We start from the raw sequence: 18,512 nt of genomic DNA on the forward strand, positions 1-18,512 counted from the left end.
ATAAAGTGGTCATCCAACAGCTTGAGTATTTTTTTAATTTCAGATAATAGTTGATTATCTGGTTATCTGTCTACTCCTTAAATGTGGCATACTAGCCAGGTACCAGTAGCTCACACCTGTAATCATAGCTACTCAGGAGGTTGAGATCTGAGGATCATGGTTCAAAGCCAACCCAGACAAGAAAGTCCATGAGTCTTTTGCCTCCAATTAAACACTAAAAAGCCAAAAGTGGAGATGTGGCTTAAGTGGTAGAGTGCTCACCTTGAGCACAAAAAACTCAGGGTTAGCACCCAGACCCTGAGTTCAAGACCCAAGACTGGCACCAAAACAAAAAAAAAGTGGTATACATATAGATCTAATACAGTGAAGCTTTGAAAACACTGGGAATGGAGTCTATGTGTTTTTGTTGTTGTTGTTTTGGGGGGTTATTTTGGTGGTGGTGGTTATGGGGCTTTAACTCTGGGCCTGAGTGTTGTCCCTGAGCTCTTTAGCTCAAGGCTAGTACCCTACCACTTTGAGCCATAGAGCCACTTCCAGTTTTCTGGTAGTTAATTGGAGATCAGAGTCTCATGGACTTTGCTCACAGGCTGGCTTTGAACCATGATCCCCAGATCTCAGCCTCCTGAGTAGCTACGATTACAGGTGTGAGCCACCTCTGGTCTAGTGAGACTTTTATCTGTTGTAGGGATGTTTGTTGATTCTTTCTTGCTGTGATGTAAAAGGATTATAATCCTTACTTGTGTTGCTCATCTGATTAATCTTAAGTCATTTCCACCCCAGTAGCTATTTTCAAAGTTGCTATGGAATAAAAGCGTGTATAAAGTGCATTCCTTAGATTACATCTGTCCACACAAGAAACAAACACAAATTGTGTAAGCCAGGAGAACCTTAGCGGTATGCATATCCTATTCCTGTACAGGCATACCCTCTGTGGGATCAGTAGTATAAACACCCAGCTTCATGCTATAAACATCACTAGTCCCAAACCCAACACATTCAATAAGAGAGACCAAATCCTAAACGGCTAGCATGTGGCTTCCTGGAAAAATCAGATTGCTTCAGATCTCTGCTTGCTGACCAGGTTATCTTATTATGACCAAAGCCATAACAGCCCCAGGCAGACTGTGATAAATATAGTTAGCTGTTAAAAACCAGACACAGGAATTAGAGAAATGGAAGCCCCTGGGAACCTGCCTTGTGATTGTTACACAGGAAAGACATTTCCTGCTTTCTGAATTGGGGGTGGGAGCACAAGACAAGAGAATTATTTCAGTGACCATCTTAAAAAAAACAATCTGGGTAGAGTTCATTCAGACATCAAGAGAGTGCCAGCCAAACACCCCAGCGAGTTTGGGGTCCTGAGCTCGAGGTCAGGGTTAATCCCCATACTGATTTCTGTAACAGGCTGACATTCACTTTTCCTTCTCTAATAGGGTGTTCCTCAGTCCATCAGGCAAATGGTCGTAGGTAAAAAAAATGCTCATGGAGCCATTCACTAGAACACACAGGTAGAAGAAATGGGAGTTCAGAGGGATTTCAAAGGATTTTGTTTCGTGGACTTGTGTGTGGAGTTTGTGTGTAGACTTCTTGCTTTTCCCCTCCTACAGTCCTGAGATTTCTAATCAATCCTTTTTTTTTTTGACACATTTGAATTTTGAGGAGGTTCATGAATTCTTACTTTGATTCTTACTTAGCTTTAGGGTAACTTTCATAATACCAGTGAGAATGGAAATGACCCCTTCCCCCCCACCTCTCCCCCCCCCCGTATATTTAAAATGAAGACAGCATCTGTGATGTGTTTTATAAAGTTCTTGTGTCCCTGTTACACATCGTCATTCTCCTTGGGCTTTGGAGAATATGCAACCAAAAAAACATTTATTTGGAAGGGGAAAATAATCACAAAGATAAGCCTCCTCCATGTCTGTAGGGGTGGTAGAGAATGCTGTGGGGGGAAAAACATTTATTTCAAAACCAGGTACACCTAGTAACAAAACATTCCTTAGTTAGGACCTCTTCCTTCTAATGCTTCTTTGAAACCGATAACCTTTTATCTTCCCTAGAACTTTGCTTCTTGCCATCTATCACCTTGACAACTTAATGTGGAGTAAATTCCTGGTTCCAAGAATAATATATGAGTCGCCTCTCACCTCCCTCTCTTGTGTTTCACACACGGCAGGAATCTAAATTCTATTCTAGGGTCATTTGAGACTTTAATCTTACCTTTATGGGTTGATAGGATCTTATGAATAATACATCTTTTTTCCCTTAAGCTGTATCAAAGCACTGAGTAACAGACCTTTGTCCATGGGAAGAAAAGTGAGGTTTATTATCTATTAGTCTCTGTTATTGTTTCTGTGTGCACGTCATCTACTTAAATATCTCTATTAAATATATTTACTATTAAATACGGGGTCAGGGCTCATGATGTAAAGATCCCAACTCCCCAATCTTCTATTATGTCATTCTACCACATCTGCCCCCATTTTGTTCCTTTCCAAGCCCTCTCTTTCCCTTCCCCCAAGAACACATAGCACAGGGCTGAAGATGTGGCTTAGTGGTACTGCTCCAGTCTAGCAAGTATGAGGCCCTGAATTCAAACCCCAGTGGGGTGTGTCCTCATTAGGCTAACATGAGGATCACATTTTAATTGTAGGCTAGGAAGTTTCTAGGTTCTGTCTGGAGCCTTTCATTTACTATAATGAATGCTGTTTCTTCACATATACTAGTTTTTCTTTGTAAAATCGTGGATTTTGTTATGTTTATAATTCCTGTCATTTTAGAATATCTTTCATACAGTTAAAAAATGAAAAAAAAGGTTTCCAACTAGAAAGATATGAACCAACTAAACGGTTTAAGAAAACATACCATACCAATGAAACTGGCAAGAGAAACTAAGCATCTAGAAAGTAAGCTAACCAAGAATAGATAAGGCCTTCATAGTTGTCTTATAAATGACATATATCACAATTTTGATAGGTGGAAAACACTTGTTTTGGATAGCACAGAATTCACATTACAAAGACACCCAGATTTCATAAATTATACCTTCATAGTACTGATACTTTTCTATACAGTTATAAGCACTAGGTTTTGACAACAGAAAACTTTGTCCTCAAATGTGTTTGTTGTTGCAGTATAGAAATGAACATAGGTCTTCCTAAAACTGCATAATTGCTCTATGGGTAACTATAAAAATATACTGAGTTAAAAAAAAAGAAAGTCTAATCAAGTCTACCTGAGAAATTCAAGGTCCTTGATAGTCTATACTAAATGATTGTAAGAAATAAATTGTATCATGGGGTGGGGGAAGCAGTATGTGGGATAACAAAGGATGAGATTTGTGGGACAAGGCAAAAATTCCATGAATTTTAACATGGAGGTTTCTAGCAAATAATGACATCTTAAATATATAATTAGTAGCACTCTGTTTCTAAGAATAAAGGCGTAAGCCAGGCATGGGTGGCTCACATGTATAATCCTAGCTTTTGGAGAGGTTGAGATCTGAGGATCAAGATTCAAAGCCTGCCTAGGCAGAAAAGTCCATGAGACTCTTACCTCCATTTATCCAGCAAAAAGTCAGATGTGGAGCTGTGGCTCAAGTGGTAGAGCATTAACCTTGAACACAAAAGCTCAGAGACAGCACCCAGGACTCCCACTAACTAAATAAATAAGGGGCTGGGAAGGTGGCTTAGTGGTAGAGTGCTTGCCTAGCACACATAAAGCCCTGGGTTCAATTCCTTAGTATCCATACACAGAAAAAGCCAGAAGTGGTGATGTGGCTCAAGTGGTAAAGTGCTAGCCTTGAGCACAGAGAGGCTCAGAGACAGAGCCCAGGCCCTGAGTTCAAGCCTCAGGACTGGCAGAAAAAAAATTATCTAAATAAATAAAGGCATAATGGCTTTTAAACACAGTGACTCTTTTCATCCTGTAACAGCAAATTCAATAGATGATCTTTTCTAAGAAATGGGGCGGGCATCAGTGGCTCATGCCTATAATCCTAGCTACTCAGGAGGCTGAGATCTGAGGATTGCGGTTCAAAGCCAGCCCAGGCAGGAAAGTCTGTGAGATTCTCATCTTCAATAAACCAATAGGAAAACAGAAGTGACACTGTGGCTCAAGTGGTAGAGTGCTCACCTTAAGCTGAAGAGTACAGGGACAGCATCCAGGCCCAGAGTTCAAGCCCCATAACTGATACACACACACACACCCCAAAAAAAAGATAAAGAGATGGGAAGAACTGTCAATATCAGGGCCAGCTGGTTTACAATTGAATCATCAGTTCCCTTCTCAAGGTATATCAGTACTTATAAGCTGGAGGAGGGCTGGGAAGGTGGTTCAGTGGTTACCTTGCATTGCATGAGGCCCTGGGTTCGATTCCTCAGCACCACATAAGCAAAAAAAGCTGGAAGTGGTGCTGTGGCTCAAGTGGTAGAGCACTAACCTTGAGCTGAAGAGCTGAGGGACAGCGCCCAGGCCCAGAGTTCAGGCCACAGGACCAACAACAACAACAAAAAAAGCTGGAGGAAATTCTTCGTACCGTTCTCAAAGTAGGGGCTGTGTGAACTTCACATAAGTTACCTCCTTATTTGTGATGCTGATGCTTAAGTTTGTAATATATTGATAGCCTAAGGCAACATGCTTCCTATGTTGTAGAGACAGACCCTTCTGGAACACTTTCGTGATTGCATCAGGCCCTTACTTTTATATCTTCAGAAATTTTATTCTCCAACCCTAAATTGCTTGTCTAAAAAAACAGGCCATGAGCTAGCCATCTCATCAGTTTCTGCTGGATCAGTTCCAAGAAGAAAAACTAAATTTCTCTCCCAAACTCCAGAGAAGTGCCTGGTTTTTCTGAGCCCCAGTTTAGTAAAAAAACAAAAAGAACAATTCAGGTATTTCCATTTCACAGATTTCTTGTGGGGGAAAAAATCTGATAAAATGTAGATTTATTAGTTTTAGTCTCTACAAACTTGAAAATATCTTCTTATTGTGAGTAATCTCCAGTCATGTGTGATTGGCGGGGTCTCTGTTGATCAGAGATTGAGAGAGGTTTAAGATCTTAGGACCAAATGCTCAAATACGCTTTCCCAGAAGCCACTGCAGGAGATACGCAACCACCGAGGACAAAATCAGGCAGCACAACATCGAATGCTAAGGCTCTTGCCCCAAATGCCATGAGTAATGTTCTCCTGGGGCCCTGAACCACACTATAGGTAAATCAGAAGGACTTCTTTGTCCTGGAAATCCCAGAAGGAGATGGGGGCTGAAAGAATACTTCTTAACCTCTTTTTCTACGCAGTAATTTCTGCCATGATCAGAGAAAAAGAAAAATCGGTAAGATGAGATCTGATAGAAGAGGAAAAGATAAGGGGGAGAGGGAAAAGAGTGAAAAGCAAAGGGGGAAGGTGGATCCCCATCTCTTGATTCTCCCTGAAGCCCACCCGAGCTTTCCTCTTCAGACCCTCCCAGCTCCACACCCATTCGCACATGTCAGCCCGGGACTAGATGTAGCGTAAGGTCACTTTTCTAGCAACTGCGAGCCCCTGGATTGGATCTGTAGCCTTCTGCTTACCACCTCCCAAAGGGACTCCAACGAAGGCATGCGTACAGCTTCCAAACAGACTGATCCCGTGGGAAATCCTGCCACTTGTGACAAGGTTGAGCCCTTGTCCTTAACAGCTGCCTTCTCTATTGACCCTGGTGGTCACAAACAAGTGCCTCATAGTTGCCATAGCGTCTCCCTTACATCTCCTGTGACGTAATGAAAGTGCAATGTTCTCTCTTCTGAGCATTACCGACTCTCTTCCCATAGATTGGATCCCAGCCTGACAGCTGGCCCCGTGTCACACTCTGAGTGTTTTATAAGTATGGCTCTTTCCTTCGTAATTGTAAGTTACTTGTTAGAAAACTACTTCTAGAATATTTTTTCTCCCCGGCTTAGTTGGATGCTTCCAATATCTCTTTATGGTGTGAGCACGTGGTGAAGAGTACAGGTGATTTGTTTCTCCAGCTCCTTTCATCCCTCATTCCTGCTGGCAGATGGGGCCTGTGGTCAGCTGATGCCTGTCGTCAGCTGAGTGCAGAACTGAGATTTCAGGCCCACATTGCACATTGCATCTTTGATACAAGTTTTTTTTTTCAATATCATTTCTATAATCGTAAGTATAAGGAAATATTTTAAACTCTCCAAACAAGTAAAAGAAGTGATGCTTGTTATTCATCAGAGAGTATGTGTTCCCTTCTAGTTTAATTTTCATACATCTGTTGAGTTATCTCACAGAGCTCTTTTATTTTGAAAGGGCTGCTGCATCCCACTTAAATTTCCACAGATCCAATCATTTGCTAGTTCATGGACTTAGGGAAAATTGCTATGAAGTACAAGGAAAAAAGATAGCTTCAAGACTCACTCCTGAACCTTTAAAAAAATTTCCCTCTTCACTCCTTATTTGTTGTGGAACAGACTTCTTCAAAATAAGGGAGTACACAGCTAACATACAAGAAATAAAAACATCCTTGCTGTCTGGTGAGTGCAAAGCTAATCAAGGGCTGGCAGGATGATGCATGATGGTTGGGTGTATTATCATCTTCACCCTCAGAAAAGTTGTGTCAGCATTCACTAGGATGGGAGAATTATACTTAGGGATCAAAGTATCAAACCACAGACCACACACGTGATGATGACAAGCTTCTGTTTTCCCATAGGGAGAAGCAGTGTGTCTCAGACATGCCACGGTCTTTGTGGATCTTAAGGGAATCAGCACTCTGTACTGGCTTTAGGAATCCCTAGGCTGGTATTAGTTGGCAGTTGGGAAGATGTGTGAAATGAGAGGAAGGTATCACAGCCAGACCCCCCCCCCCAGATACTCACAGCATCCTTGCGGAGACAGCAGTGTTTGTTCACCTGCTATTTATTGTATCCCACTTTGTACCAGGAAATGAAACCGAAACATGGTGCTTGCCCCTCACAAGCTCCTTGGTCCTCATTGATATGCTTGCTTTGTGTAATAATGACTTAGCAAGTTATCTCAAACTGATGGCATTTAGTGCTCCTCAAGCACAGGAATGTCTGATGCTAGATAACTCAAGAAGATTTGCCTGATGTCGGGTATCAAGAAAACTCATAGAAAATGTTATTTTTGTTATATTCTATCTTTGAGGGGGGAAAACCCCCATAGAGTCAGGGATCCAGATTTTTATGCATTCATCCTTCCCAGCTAGTCAATGATTTTCCTCAAGGAAATAGAACACACTCTCTGCCTGAAGGAATTTCAGGATCTGTTTAGTTTTTTTTCCTTTTTCCTTGTAATTAATAATACTAAAACTTAAAAAAATTAAAATTTTGGGTTTATTTTATTTTACTTTATTGTGGGGTTAGGGATCAAACTCGGATGTCACACATAGTAGGGAGAACTAATATCCTAGCCCTTGGTGTTTGTGAACAAACACCTTAAAATCTGGCAATTTGCTCTAGACTATTCTTCTTCTCTCTTCCTTCTCTGGGTCTAAACTTCCTCTATGCACATTGTATCATTTCCTGGTTAGCAAGTAAGCTTTAAATATCATAGTTAAAAGGTCTAGACAATAGAATGTTATCCAGTGCTATTGAGAAAAAAAAATGAGCTGTCAAATGATAAAAAGACAGAGTCACTTGAATGCATATTCCTAGGAAAGAGGACAATGTAAAAAGGCTACAGCTATATGATGTGAGAAAGGCAAACTGTGGAGACAGAAGGCCGGTGATTGTGTAGAGGGCAGGGGAGGAGAGGGTGAATAGGAAGAGAACACAGATCATGTTTAGGACAATAGAACTTGTCTCTAGGAAAGCATAATGATGAATAAATATGTCATACTTGTGTGTGTACATGTGTGTGTATGTATGTGTGTGTGTGCGTGTGCGCAGTGGTATTGGGGCTTGAACTCAGGGCTTGGGTGTTGTCCCTTAGCTATTTTCCCTCAAGGCTGCTACTCTACCACTTGAGCCACAGCTCCACTTCCACCTTTTTGCTGGTTCATTGGAGTTGAGTTTCACAGACCATTGTGCCCAGGCTGGCTTTGAACCGTGATCCTCAGATCTTAGCCTCCTGAGTTCTAGGATTTGAGTCACCAGTCCCAGCCTGTCATTGGTCATCTATCCAGCCAGACCCATAGAGTCCACAACCGGAGTGAACTCCCATATGACCTATGCACTTTGGAGATAATGGTGTGTCAGTGCAGGTTCATTGCACTCTGTGAGAGATGTTGGTAATGGCCAGCCTACTGGGAGGTAGGGAGAGGGAGATTGGTACGAGGAGGTGCATAACAGGTTGCTGTACCTTCCAGATTTTGCTGTGAGCCTAAAAGTGCTCCCAATTAAAAAAACAAACAACCAGTCTTTAAAAAACAGAAGGGGAGGAGATGGCGTGTGTGCAGCAGGCAGGAAATGCCGCCGCGCACTTGCAGCTTTGCTTTTCCATTTCCCCTGGAGACGAGAGCTGTGTTTGTCCTGGTGATGGTGCTGCAGCATTGTGCTTCTCACGCATGGCTATTTTTGTGCTCCAGTGGTGATTGCCTTCAAATATACAGCATTAGACTCGGAGCATCAGACATGTGCTAACTCCAAAAGCATTTGGATGCACGCTTCTTTACAGGCTTCTTCCCTCCCCTGCCTTTTCAACTGCCTTTCCTTTCTTCTCAGGGTATTTGTGCTGCTTAAAGTATTGTCCACAGTTGGGCACGAGCATGGGGGGCTCACACCAGCTTCATTTGGTGACTTCATTTGGTTCTTGAAGTTTCACATTTATATGCGATCCTGGGGAATGGGAAGGTCAGAACTTTGTGGGTTCCAAAGACAGAAGCATTTATGAAAGAGAGGAGGAAAAAAAGGACTGGAAAGATGGACTGTCATTTCTCCTGGGACAGAAGTAGAAGGAAAATAACGTGTGTGTCACTAAGTTCTCAGTGAACAAACATACTTAATAAGCAATTTATTCCAGCAACAAGCTTCCAGAGGGCAAAAAAAAGCAATTGTTCTCAAAAGGCACAAGTGAGTGGAAAGATAACTCTGAGAAGGCCAATTTTTTCAAGGTTAACTACAAACTAATTATTATTATTATTATGTTCCAGTCTGGGGCTTGAGCACTATCCCTGTGCTTTTTTGCTCAAAGCTAGTGCTCTTCCACTTGAGATACAGCTCCACTCCTGGCTTTTTTTGGGGGGGGGGTAGTTAATTGAAGATAAGAATTCACAGACTTTCTTACCTGGTCTGGCTTCAACCCTTGATATTCAGATCTCAGCTTCCTAAGTAGCTAGGATTACAGTGTGAACCATGGATGCCCAGCTTCTTGTTTGGCTTTGTCTATGGCTATATCTAATATGCATATAAGGGCTGGGTTTCAGAATATAAAGTAATTGGATTGCCTCTGGTTTACCTGTGGTGTTTGCATATAGTAAATACTCAGTTTTTGCTGATTGAGGACACTCTCTCAGTATTTCTAAACAAATCCTGAAGAGTAGAACTTTGGGATGCATTTATTCCAATATTATTATGTCATCAAGAATATCTGTTAGAAGCTGGGTGCCTCTAATCCTAGCTACCAATTAATCACAGAAAACCAAAAGTGGAGCTCTGGCTCAATGAGGTAGAGCCTTGAGTGAAAAAGCTCAGGGACAACTTCCAAGCCCTGAGTTCAAGTCCCATGACTGACAAAAAATAAAAAAAAAGAATGAATGAATGAATATCTGTCAGGGTGGGGACACATTTGTAGCTTTAGCTTCAGAGCAGAACCATTTGGCACGAGCTGTACTTAGATCTGTGGGGTGGAAGAGGGTGAAGTGAGTCACATTTCATCCTGAAATTAGCTCACCTGCCTTTCTGTGGCTCCATTCTACCTGTTTACCAAGGTAAAGCACTGTCATTAAATAGTAGTCCCTGGTCTAAAGAATACATCTGGATCACAAGTTAGCTTGCTGAGGGGGCTGCTTTATCCTAGGCACTGGCTTTTCACCATAGTCCAACTTGGCGACATAATCTTTAGATTATAGCTCATAGATAAAGAACCCTAGGCTTTACTGTTGAGGATGTAGGATAGTAAATATTCTATGTGATGTTGGTGAGGAGGGTGAAGATAAATTCGGCCTTTGGTGAGGGGAGGGGACAGTAATTTGGCCCTCCTGGTAAGCTTGTTTTTGTTTGACATTTCTCAAGCAGTGCTGAGTCTTCATAATGTTAATTTATCTTGATTCGTTTTGTTTTTGTATGAAAATAGACACCGACTTGCAAAAAAGTTAATTCAGTAAGTTTTATGTGTTGCAACACTCCTTTGTTTGTGTATAAAGCCATGATGGATAAAGTCATTAGAAGAGATACAGCCAGGTACCAGTGGTTTACGCCTATAATCCTAGCTACATTGGAAGCTGAGATCTGAGGATCCCAGTTCAAAGCCAGCTGAGGCTGGAAATAAACTACTTAGAAAAGCTGAAAGTGGCATTGTGTCTCAAGTGATAGAGCTCTAGCCTTGAGCACAAAGAAGCTCAAGGACAGCACCCAGGCCTCAAGTTCAAGCCCCAGGACTGGCAAAAAAGAACAAGAAAAGATAGCAAAAACACATGCAGGGACTCGAAAGCAGACAAGTATTTCTGTGGAGCACAGGTGCACCATTGAGTGGGGTTGACTGAATCATCAGGCTGCCAACTAAAAGGAAGTGGTAGCAGCCAGAAGCTCAGCTCATGCTAGTAAGGGCTCTATAGATGCAACAAGCAAGGTAAGAGACAGCAGCCTGGGCTGCAGCCAAATGGATGCTGGGGCTGGGACTTCAGAGGAAACCATCCCGAGGTGTCCCCACAGTCCCCCTGGCTGGACTGGGATCCTGACACCCCGTGGAACTGAGAGACCTGCCTGGCTGTGGGAGCCAAAAGAGCACACACAAGAACGACTCCCACTCAGTGGGTGCCTGTCACCCCGTGCACGGGAAGAAAACCATGGTACAGAAAGGCTGTTGTCAAATGTAGCAATTGGAACACAGATTCACAAGCTGAAATCAAGCTTTGAAAACAAGCTGGCAATGAATTTAGTATGAAGACACTGTAGAGTATGCAGAAAGATCAAGTTATAACCAAAGAGGCAGCTAGATATGACTCAAGAGAAGATAGAGAAGAAATAGAAATTGTAGAAATAGAGAATGCAATGGGAGCCAGGATACAATTCAGTGGTAAAGCAGGTGCCTGGCTTGCACCAGGGCCCAGGTTCTACTCCAGCACCAAAACCAAAAAGAAACAAAAGACAGGCATTTTAAAATATCAGCTGATAGAACTCATAAATGTACTGAATGGCGAAAAATAAGTCATGAATTAAGCAAGAGTTTGGAGTTTACCCACCTCCAAGCAGAGAGACAAGGTGTGCAAAGCACAACACACACACTCAGGGATGATTGACTAGAAAGTTCTGTGTTATGTCTTGCATGAATGGTGAATGTGCACCCTTCATCTAAATAAGGCGCATCTTTGTGTTTGAAGACATACTTCCATTCTTGCAGCCACTCCTGGGAAACAGAAGTATCTCAATCCCCCGAGACATTCTTGGTGCCGATCTTGGCAGTGAATCCCCAATCCCAACCTGTATTTTGTTCTTTGTCTTTCTCTGTTTTTTGTGCTCTTTTTCCAGATGTCCGTGAGATAGCACTTTTTAAAAAATAGCAAACACTTTCATGCACATCCTCAAGGCTATGTAACCATATGACATTCAGGACGAGGTAGATCTCAGGGCCAACATGTGAAAATCTCACAGGCAGACTATGAAAGTGAACACTGGATGCACAGATGGCTCCACTGTGTATCTGTCCTCCGTGTGTGAGTCGCAGATGCAATCTGGAACAGTAGATACTGGACCGATGGAGGAAGGGTGTGGAGCTCTACCCTCTGTGTTAAAAATAAATCTTTGAAAGGGATTTCATTGCACAGCAAAAGAGTTCGCAGGTGAAAGACCCATCTGATCTGTTTTTAGAAGAAAGAAAACAAGCCCTTCGACAGCTCAAGAAGCACAAACTTTAAATATCTGTCTTTGGCATCCACATGAAATTCCACAAGAAAGGTGTGAGTAAAATCTGGAGTCTTGGGCTGGAGGATGTGGCTCCGGCCCATACAGGGCCTTCCTCAAAAACCCCAGGCTCTGAGTCTAATCCCAATCCTGCCTTGAAAAATAAAATACAGGGGTGGGAAGGTGGCTTAGTAGTAGAGTGCTTGCTTAGCATGCATAAAGCCCTGGGTTCCATTCTTCAGTACCACCTCAACAAGAAAGCCAAAAGTGGCATTGTAGCTCAAGTGGTAGAATGCTAGCCTTGAGCAAAAGAAGCTCAGGGACAGTGCCCAGGCCCTGAGTTCAAGCCCCAAGACTGGTGCATAAAATGAAATGAAATGAAATATAAAGATGCCAGTGTATAAATTAGAATATCACCTACTTGAAAAAAAGAATGATCTGCCCTAAGTCAACAAATAAATAGTAACTAAACCAGAATTTTGGTAGTCAAAACAAATTAATAACAGGTGCCCAAAATCTTTATAAAAACCACTGCTAAAAGACAGTTGGAGGTTTGGAAGCAAACATGCTGGAGAGAAAGGATGGACACCCTAAAGGGGCAGTTCTTTAATTGAAGGGGAAGTTCTTTAACTTACAGGAGAGGGGAGATATCCCCAATAAAGGTATTATCAGGCAATTTTTCTAGATGGAGATGGTCATAAAGTTTATGGTCAAGGACAAGCATGCAATTGAGTCCTCATGGTATTTGCTGATTTAGAGGGTACTATGTCTTGGACTTTGAAGAGCTTCTTGGTCCTTGGCATCCCTTGGACAACTGCTGACAAAGAATAGAGACTCCACAGTGAGAGCCCCTGCAGATATGGTCCATCCAGCCTGGAGGCCTTGTTGTACCAGAGAAGCTGACACCTAAGCTTGTTGATTTTGCTCTGTCTTTGTTAACCTCAGCCCCTTGGGGTCTCACACACACAAAAGTAGGACTTTTGTTATAGGTGGGTCCTGCTTTCCCCTGCAACCCTTGCCTACTTCGTCAGGTGCAGTTAGATTATGTAGCACTTAGCAGGAGGGACTCCATTTGGATTCCATTTGGTTTGTTGGGAATTAGTGAAGCAACTCCTCCAAAAAAGAAAGGCTGAGACCCAAGTGACCACCACTAAGATGTATCATACAGTGAAAGTGTAAAGCTGGACATTGGTGGCTGATGCCTGTACTCTTAGCTATACTTAGGAGGCTGAGATCTGAGGATCATGGTTTGAAGCCAGCCAGACAGGAAAGGCTGTGGGACTCTCATGTTCAATTAACCATCAGAGAAAACCAGAAGTGGAGCTGTGGCTTGAAGTGGTAGAGCACTAGACTTGAGGATCAAAGCTCAGGGACAGCGCCCAGGCACTGAAGGAGAAGTATACTGTGCTATAGCAATGGCTCAGTTGCTTGCCCCCACCATCAATGCTCAGGACTTTGTTATGCCAGTATCGCGTGATCTTGTCTATCCACCTAATGGATCTCCAGCCATTGGATGCAAGTCATTGTTGTGTACTCTGGTTATTCTTTCTTTGAACTCTGTATGTGTTATATATTATTCCAATTATCCCTCTTACTTGGGATGCTCCACAGTATTATTTACCCAATTCATGGTCTCTCCTGCCTCATCCTACATCCTCTTCAAAATAAGCACATTCTGTCTTTCCTAAACTTCAGTCTTAGGAGCTGTCTGGACACTCTTCAAGCATAACCATTCTCCGCAACAAGTGATGGCATTGATAGAGGGAAAGAAGTTCATAATATTTCATATTTTTAAAAAAGCATGCAATTTTTATATAATTATTTTACTACTGAACACTCCTATATTCTTTTGTTATTCTCTGAAGGAGTTGTTTTTCTAAACATTTAGGAAACCTGACATTATATTAAAACCATTCAGATAGGCCTATGCATCTTATCCAGGATATGAATAGACAGAGAGCAGTAGCTCAAGCCTGTAATCCCAGCTACTCAGGAAGCTGAGATCTGAAGATTGTGGCTCAAAGCCAGCCTGAGCAGGAAAGCCTGTGAGACTCTTGTTTGCAATAAATGAGCAAAAAGCCAGAAGTGGATCTGTGGGCTCACTGTCTTTCACTCTCTTTTCTTTTCCATCCATGTGCTGTCCACATACTGTTCTATGTGAAGTAGGGAACTGTCCAATTCAAGGCTGATCTGGTAGAGGATGTGATTCCTACCTCTAAATGGATTCTCCCGGGCTCCAGTGAGAGAAGAAATGAGGGGGAAAAATTTTAAAAACAGTGAATGTCTCCAGAAATTTTCCTTATCATGACTTATTCTGTGTCCTGACAAGACCATGTTTTATGTCATAACTTTTAGACATCATGACTGAACAAAGTCAGATGCTCTATCTTTTCCAACATAGGAGCTAAGAATAAAATCTTGGCGCTGGAATTGAACTTTATATTCTCCAGGCAGAGGAAATGGACATTTATTGGGTGTGATTGCGGCTTCATTGCCACTAATGACATTAGGAAAGCTCTTTGAGTAATGTAATTTGTAAAACATCATTTCTGTGTTGCAGGTCATGCAAGACAAGATAATCTGCCTCCCCAAAAGGATGCAGCCTGCTCAGAACCACTCCTCTGTCTCCAATGTCTCCCAGTCTGTCGCCAGTGCCACCCCTCTGCCCCCACCTAAACCCTCCCCTGCCAACCCCGCCACTGTGGAGATGAAAGGACTGAAGACAGATTTGGACCTGCAGCAGTACAGTTTCATCAACCAGATGTGTTACGAGCGGGCCCTGCACTGGTATGCCAAGTACTTCCCATACCTCGTGCTCATCCACACGCTGGTCTTCATGTTGTGCAGCAACTTTTGGTTCAAATTCCCCGGCTCGAGCTCCAAAATCGAACACTTCATTTCCATCCTGGGGAAGTGTTTCGATTCTCCCTGGACCACCCGGGCCTTGTCCGAAGTGTCTGGAGAGGATTCCGAAGAAAAAGACAACAGGAAGAACAATCTGAACAGGTCCAACACCATCCAGTCCGGTCCTGAAGGCAGCCTCGTCAATTCCCAGTCTCTCAAGTCAATCCCTGAGAAGTTTGTGGTAGACAAGTCCACGGCAGGCGCCCTGGATAAGAAGGAAGGTGAGCAAGCCAAAGCCTTGTTTGAGAAAGTGAAGAAGTTCCGGCTGCACGTGGAAGAAGGTGATATTCTGTATGCCATGTACGTCCGCCAGACCATCCTGAAGGTTATCAAATTCCTCATCATCATCGCCTATAATAGCGCCCTCGTTTCCAAAGTCCAGTTTACAGTGGATTGTAACGTTGACATTCAAGACATGACTGGCTACAAAAACTTTTCTTGCAATCATACCATGGCACATCTGTTCTCCAAACTCTCTTTCTGCTACCTGTGCTTCGTGAGTATCTACGGCTTGACGTGCCTTTATACCCTCTACTGGCTCTTCTACCGTTCCCTGAGGGAATATTCTTTCGAGTATGTCCGGCAGGAGACCGGGATCGATGACATTCCCGATGTGAAAAATGACTTTGCTTTTATGCTTCACATGATAGACCAGTACGACCCCCTGTATTCCAAGAGGTTTGCGGTGTTCCTGTCCGAAGTCAGTGAAAACAAACTCAAGCAGCTGAACTTAAATAACGAGTGGACGCCTGACAAACTGAGGCAGAAGCTGCAGACCAACGCGCACAACCGACTGGAATTGCCCCTCATCATGCTCTCGGGTCTGCCCGACACTGTGTTCGAAATCACAGAGCTGCAGTCACTGAAGCTCGAGATCATTAAGAACGTCATGATCCCCGCCACCATGGCCCAGCTGGACAATCTCCAGGAGCTCTCCCTGCACCAGTGCTCGGTCAAGATCCACAGCGCGGCCCTCTCCTTCCTCAAGGACAACCTCAAGGTCTTGAGCGTCAAGTTCGATGACATGCGCGAACTGCCCCCGTGGATGTACGGGCTGCGCAATCTGGAGGAGCTCTACCTGGTTGGCTCGCTGAGTCACGACATTTCCAAAAACGTCACCCTCGAGTCTCTACGGGATCTCAAAAGCCTTAAAATCCTCTCCATCAAAAGCAACGTGGCCAAAATCCCTCAGGCGGTGGTGGATGTCTCCAGCCATCTCCAGAAGATGTCCATCCACAACGACGGCACCAAGCTCGTGATGCTCAACAACCTGAAGAAAATGACCAACCTCACCGAGCTGGAACTGGTCCACTGTGACCTGGAGCGCATCCCGCATGCCGTCTTCAGCCTGCTCAGCCTCCAGGAACTGGACCTGAAAGAAAACAACCTGAAATCTATCGAAGAAATCGTGAGCTTCCAGCACTTGAGGAAACTGACCGTGCTCAAATTGTGGCATAACAGTATCGCCTATATCCCAGAGCATATAAAGAAACTCACCAGCCTGGAACGGCTGTCCTTCAGTCACAATAAAATCGAGGTGCTTCCTTCCCACCTCTTCCTGTGCAACAAAATCCGATACTTGGATTTATCCTACAATGATATCCGATTCATTCCCCCCGAGATCGGAGTGCTCCAAAGTTTACAGTATTTCTCCATCACTTGTAACAAAGTGGAAAGCCTTCCAGATGAACTGTACTTCTGCAAGAAACTGAAAACTCTGAAGATTGGGAAAAACAGCCTGTCGGTACTCTCACCAAAAATTGGAAATTTACTCTTTCTTTCCTACTTAGATGTCAAAGGCAATCATTTGGAAATTCTCCCCCCTGAACTAGGAGATTGCCGGGCTCTGAAGCGGGCTGGGCTGGTTGTAGAAGACACTCTGTTTGAAACCCTGCCTTCTGATATCCGGGAACAAATGAAAGCAGAATAACTTATTTTTCATCCAAGTTTGACTGATAACGTGCTTCTACCAAATACAGTATAAAGAATTAGGTAGTCTTAATGCCTTTCCTATTTTATTATTTTTCTTTTTTTTTCTTTTTCACACCAAACAAAATGTACACAAAGATTGAGAGTAAGGAGTCTGTATTTTTTAAATAAAAATTCTATTGTATTTTTTCAATATTAATATTTTAAAGTTTTATTTGTCTTGGAACCTCATGTATAGGATTGTTTTGTACTGATAGAAGAGACAGATGATTCTGTTTTGAGAGGTTTTTTTAATTTGTTTTTTTTTTTCTTTTCTCAGTTCATTTTCATGGAAAGGGAGGGAATTATAGATTACTTGCATCTTGGCAAATTTTAAATGGAAGAAGGTATTTTGCCAAGGCCATTTTTAGCTTGTTTACACATACCTGTACAGGGTCCTCCTTTTCATTTCCATTGTCTGTACAAGATTGTCAAATACCAGCTGCCTTCTTCATTGGCCAGGTCCTCCTTCCTTCTACAGAAAACTCTTGTCTAGAGTGTAAATTCACCCAAGTCCATTGTTGCCCATTACTGAGTCTTTCATTTTCTCCCCAACTCCACTGTACAACCCCACGTTGTAATCTTTCACACACTTGGCAGTTGTAATTGTTTTTCTGCAAGTACTTTGTAAGTGGATGAAGAGAATAGTGCTCAGTGCTTGACACACTTGAACTGGCCAACATCCTGAAAATACTATTTAGAAACTATAAACAGAGAAGCCCACTCCCCTCTTTTTTAATCTCCATACCGCTATGGAATACTGGTGGCCTTGGAGAAATTAGATTTGTTTTAATATTCTAGTAGATAATTAAATTTAAAATCATTGACTTAGAAGCCTGGTTTTTTTTTTAGTAATTTAATCAGTGTTGATATCTTAATATGTGAATATATATCAGATGAGGGAAAAAGATTTCACTACTAAAGTACTCTCTTAAAGACTGGGTGTGATTTTTAGGCTCTTTCCCTTCCCTGGCCCTGGTGGCAATGGTAATCTATTCAAATTCTGCCTGATGCACAAAATAATCCACTTATATGCATATATCTATGAACCGATTTCTGCAAGCCTGACCTTGCTCTGAATGCTCCTGCTGGTAAGCACGGAGTTCTATCTGCTTTCTGGCTTAAAATATGTATCTCCTCTACAGTGGTCCTGTAACTTTTTTTAAAGGTGTTACTAAATGGCTAAGTGAAGCACTTGGCAATAATTTTTGCCTGATGGTCAGCCAAGCTTTTATTTACCTTTATACTGTATTAAAGTGTGGGGACTTGAGCTAAAGTTTTCACCAATTGATCTTGGAACATTGGAACTTTTTGATACTGGTGGATTTGCCCAATGCTACTTTTTACATTGTCTCTCAAAAGGAAAAAGTGAGGACTGTTCACATGTCCATGTGGACCTCACTTAGATTTGAAATTACAAAACACAGCATGGAGCTTGGAGCTATAGCTTAGTGGTAGAGCCCTTGCCTAGCATGCTTAAAGCCCAGGGTTCAGTCCCCAGTACTACAAAGAGAGAGAAAGAGAAAATAGACCATAGGGGGGAAGGATCAAGGAAAGAGGAATTGTGTAGAGCAAGTGCTTTACCTTTTCTGACTTATTAACTTTCACAAGGGTTATTTTTGCTAAGCGG

At 42.6% G+C, this 18,512-nt stretch overlaps 1 protein-coding gene across 1 annotated transcript in view; it reads left to right on the forward strand.

The window, feature by feature from the left end:
- The window catches only part of Lrrc8c (leucine rich repeat containing 8 family, member C), a 70,284-nt gene extending 52,568 nt beyond the window's left edge, over positions 1 to 17,716 (forward strand). The window contains exon 4 of the mRNA XM_013018323.1: positions 14,571 to 17,716. Coding sequence (XP_012873777.1) covers positions 14,571 to 16,844 — 2,274 coding nt within the window. The 3' untranslated portion in view covers positions 16,845 to 17,716. The remainder of the gene's footprint in view (positions 1 to 14,570) is intronic.
- The last annotated feature ends 796 nt before the right edge of the window (positions 17,717 to 18,512 follow it).

Source organism: Dipodomys ordii, unplaced genomic scaffold (assembly GCF_000151885.1).
Source record: "Dipodomys ordii isolate 6190 unplaced genomic scaffold, Dord_2.0 Scaffold39, whole genome shotgun sequence".
In the NCBI taxonomy this organism is placed as follows: domain Eukaryota; kingdom Metazoa; phylum Chordata; class Mammalia; order Rodentia; family Heteromyidae; genus Dipodomys; species Dipodomys ordii.